The sequence below is a fragment of the Charadrius vociferus genome, unplaced genomic scaffold, assembly GCF_000708025.1.
Source record: "Charadrius vociferus isolate BGI_N301 unplaced genomic scaffold, ASM70802v2 scaffold999, whole genome shotgun sequence".
In the NCBI taxonomy this organism is placed as follows: Eukaryota; Metazoa; Chordata; class Aves; order Charadriiformes; family Charadriidae; genus Charadrius; species Charadrius vociferus.
Genome location: NW_009658627.1, coordinates 317,839 through 321,062, shown reverse-complemented (window position 1 = coordinate 321,062; position 3,224 = coordinate 317,839). Strand labels below are relative to the sequence as shown.

The window sequence follows — 3,224 nt, the reverse complement described above, 5'->3', positions numbered from 1 at the left end:
TTCGGCCCCTTCCCGAAAATCCCTGTGGGGGACTCCGAGGGTTTTTTTTGCGGGCTTATCTGGAGAGGCGTTAAAAATGAACGGTATATGCAGACAAAAGGGTCCGCGGTCCGACAAGCCCACGGCAGCTTGGGGTTTGGTGGTGGTGAAGGTGGAGCCACCATTTGCTCAGAACCGGTGTTCAGAGAGAGCATCTTGCGAGCAAATTAAAAGCCGTATGGACAAAGAGAGACCTCGTTTCCTGACATATTTCCTGACTGATCAAAGGGGCAGTTTTTATCCAAGCTATGGGTGATCTTAAAAACTGTATTAGAAGAGCATCACAATCCTATGGAGGAAAAGTAGGAAGTTTTAAACAGGAGTGTATTAAATGGCTGGAAAGCTATGTCAGAAAATGAGGCAGCTATGGCATGAGACTGTTAGAAATGAGAGCTGCATGCATCAGTTGAGCTATAGGAAACAGTAATTACACATTGCAAGTTAAGAAAATTGATAAGGGAAGCTGAAGTCACCAGGAAAAATACATGGTTATAGAGGTAAGGATAACCACTTCTCAGTGTGTAAGGAGAGCGAAAGAAATCCTTGTGGTGGTAATATCCCACTGGTAGATAGACGGAAGTAAAATTAAAACTGCTAATACAGAAGGGTGTTTGGTACGTGCTTATAATTCATATTTAGAAGGAAGCAAGACAATATGTTTAATTGCAAAGTCCCGGTAATTTGTGTGCAAGAAAAATAGATGAGCAGAAAAACTATGTGCTGCTCCTTTTTTTAAAAATTGGGAATTTTGGGGAAATTCCATAAAAACAGAGGAATGCTCATGTTGTGCCAGTATTCAGAGAGAGAGTATTCCAGTCAGAGGTCTAGAAAAGAATAATTAATTTTATAAAATACGACAGACAGCTATATAATTAACACCAGTAAACATGATTACAGAAAATAATCTTGCTCAGAAAACTTTGGGTTTGTTTGTGACAAGATTTACATTTTTTTTCAGAAAAGATCAGTGCAGGTAAAATGTAGATTTTCTTGATCATTTTGATTGTTTTATGCAAGGAGGTGCAGGAATAGTTGAGTGAAATGGTCTGGTTTAGGTTGTGTAGGAGGTCAAACAAAGTGATGTGGCCTCATACTCCACTGCTGTCATTAACATTGAAACAAAGTGAAAAAAAATGTGTTGGAGAGAATGACAGAAATTCCTTTTGTAATATCAGCCCTGACTCTGCAAGGTGAATTTATTAATCCAGTTTAATAGGATTATTTACCAGTGTAAAATAATTCAATATTTACATAATTGTTTACAGGATCAGAACTTAAAATGGTACATTATTTCTTGGTATTGACATGTATTTTCACTCTAATCTGCTTTTCCCAAACTGGATCTCAAAACTGCTTTTTGATCTCGGCAGTGGGTAGAGGGAAGGCAGTAGCTCAAGTGGCAGTAGAGCAATCCTGACTGTTGAAAAGACAAATTAACAGGTTTCAGACAGCCCCTTTGGGAATTCTGCCAGGCAATTAATTTTCTTATTCCTTTCCTTTTTTATATTACATATAATTTTTTTAAACAAATGTCCAGTATTTTGAATGCAGCAAGCTGGTAGTAGATGACAGAAGAGTTGTTTGACATGTATAAAAGTATGATTGAATAGCACTGTTTGAGCTGTATTTGCTGTGATGCATATACATATTTGAAACACGTGTCCTGGGTGGGATGCTGGCCGTGTTTAAAAGTGCATTTTCAGATGGAGACTGTCTCTGGTGGTGAGTGAACACTTTTATTTGAAGGGTCGGTCCCTCCTCCAGGTGGGGATAAAGAGCTGTTTTAGCTGCAGAAAAAGCTGTTGGGACTTGATGGCAAAGCTTCTGCAAAGTGCTTATTTAGCTATAAAAGTTGTGGGTGTGATTGCCAGAAGTTAAGGAAACAGTAGACCTGATGTATTTTCAGTGGCTGATAGAATTGAAGAAAGGAAACAACAAGAAATAAATGACTGTGTGAATAAGTGGAAACAGAACAATGGAGGTGCTTGGTACGGATGGCTCACTAACACTTGTGCAAGTTAATAAAATAGCTCCATGGGAGAAATTTATCAAATTATTTTAAGAACTAGGGAAACTGCTGAGGAGAACTGTGGAATGACAGTATATTTTTATTTACAGATCTGTTCTGGAGCCTACTGAAATCAGTGGTATAGGTCCATTATCACTCTTACGTATGGCATTTTCAAATGTATATATCAGGATTGTATGTGTATGTCTTCCCAAGATGCAAATGCAGATGGAGAGACAGAGGCCCAGAAAAGTTTTGTCACCTGCTGATATGCCACTTACCTAGGTTTCCTTTTTCCCTTTCTCCCAAATTATAGCTTTCTTTAAGCCATGGCAATAAAAAGGGGGTTTTGATTTGTTGGTGTGTTTTTCCTGAGAGGAATATTTCTGAGAGAGTTGGAGGCTGAGCTGTTTTCTGAAAGTATGAATTCCATTCAGTAATCTGCTTTGGTGCTTGCTCAGTGTTTTTATCATTCATTGTGAGAGGGGTTTCCATTAGGCAAAGTAGTACACAGCTGAAGTGACTAACTTCAGCCATACTAGCACTTCTCCTAGGTAGCTTCAAAGGTAAGCCAGCATTTTCTCACCTTGGTGTAATCACTACAGCATTACAGTTTCAATCACATTCTACAGAGATAATTAAGTTCATACAATTGCCATAAGGGTGAATGATTCAGTAGAGCACCAGCAATTTGTGCGTAGTAGAGTGAGCTAATACAACAGTCGGTACCAGAAAATCCACTAGGAAAAGAGGCTCTCTAAATCCTGCAATGGCAGCTTGCACTGTTACTGGTGCTCCGGTTAAACATTTGGGATATGTAAGAAACCAGACTTGTGTGATTCTGGTGCTCGCAATATTGTTTCTGGAACTCATACAGCCTTCTTTTCTGAAAGCAGTACTAAAAAACTTCGAATTAAATTATATGAGCCTGCAGGAGGAGGAGTTTTGCATCAATGCATAAGTGGCTTACCCACTTTAAAATTAAGCAGTGTTTGTAGTGAAAGATGCCATCTTTTATAAAGCAAATGGGTATCAGAGGGAGAAACAGACTAGCTTTTGGGCTAGATTATCTTGAAGTCTGACTCAGATCCAGCAAGCAACTCCAAGCTGGGAACAAGTTACTGTAACTCTCACCTGATTATGTGAACCTCAATGAATCTGAGACAAAGATTAATTA

At 38.9% G+C, this 3,224-nt stretch overlaps 1 protein-coding gene across 1 annotated transcript in view; it reads right to left on the bottom strand.

Annotated features, from left to right (window-relative positions):
• SMPD4 (sphingomyelin phosphodiesterase 4, neutral membrane (neutral sphingomyelinase-3)) overlaps nt 1-194 on the bottom strand; it is an 18,265-nt gene extending 18,071 nt beyond the window's left edge. The window contains exon 1 of the mRNA XM_009893226.1: nt 96-194. Coding sequence (XP_009891528.1) covers nt 96-194 — 99 coding nt within the window. The remainder of the gene's footprint in view (nt 1-95) is intronic.
• Between the last annotated feature and the right edge of the window lie 3,030 nt (nt 195-3,224).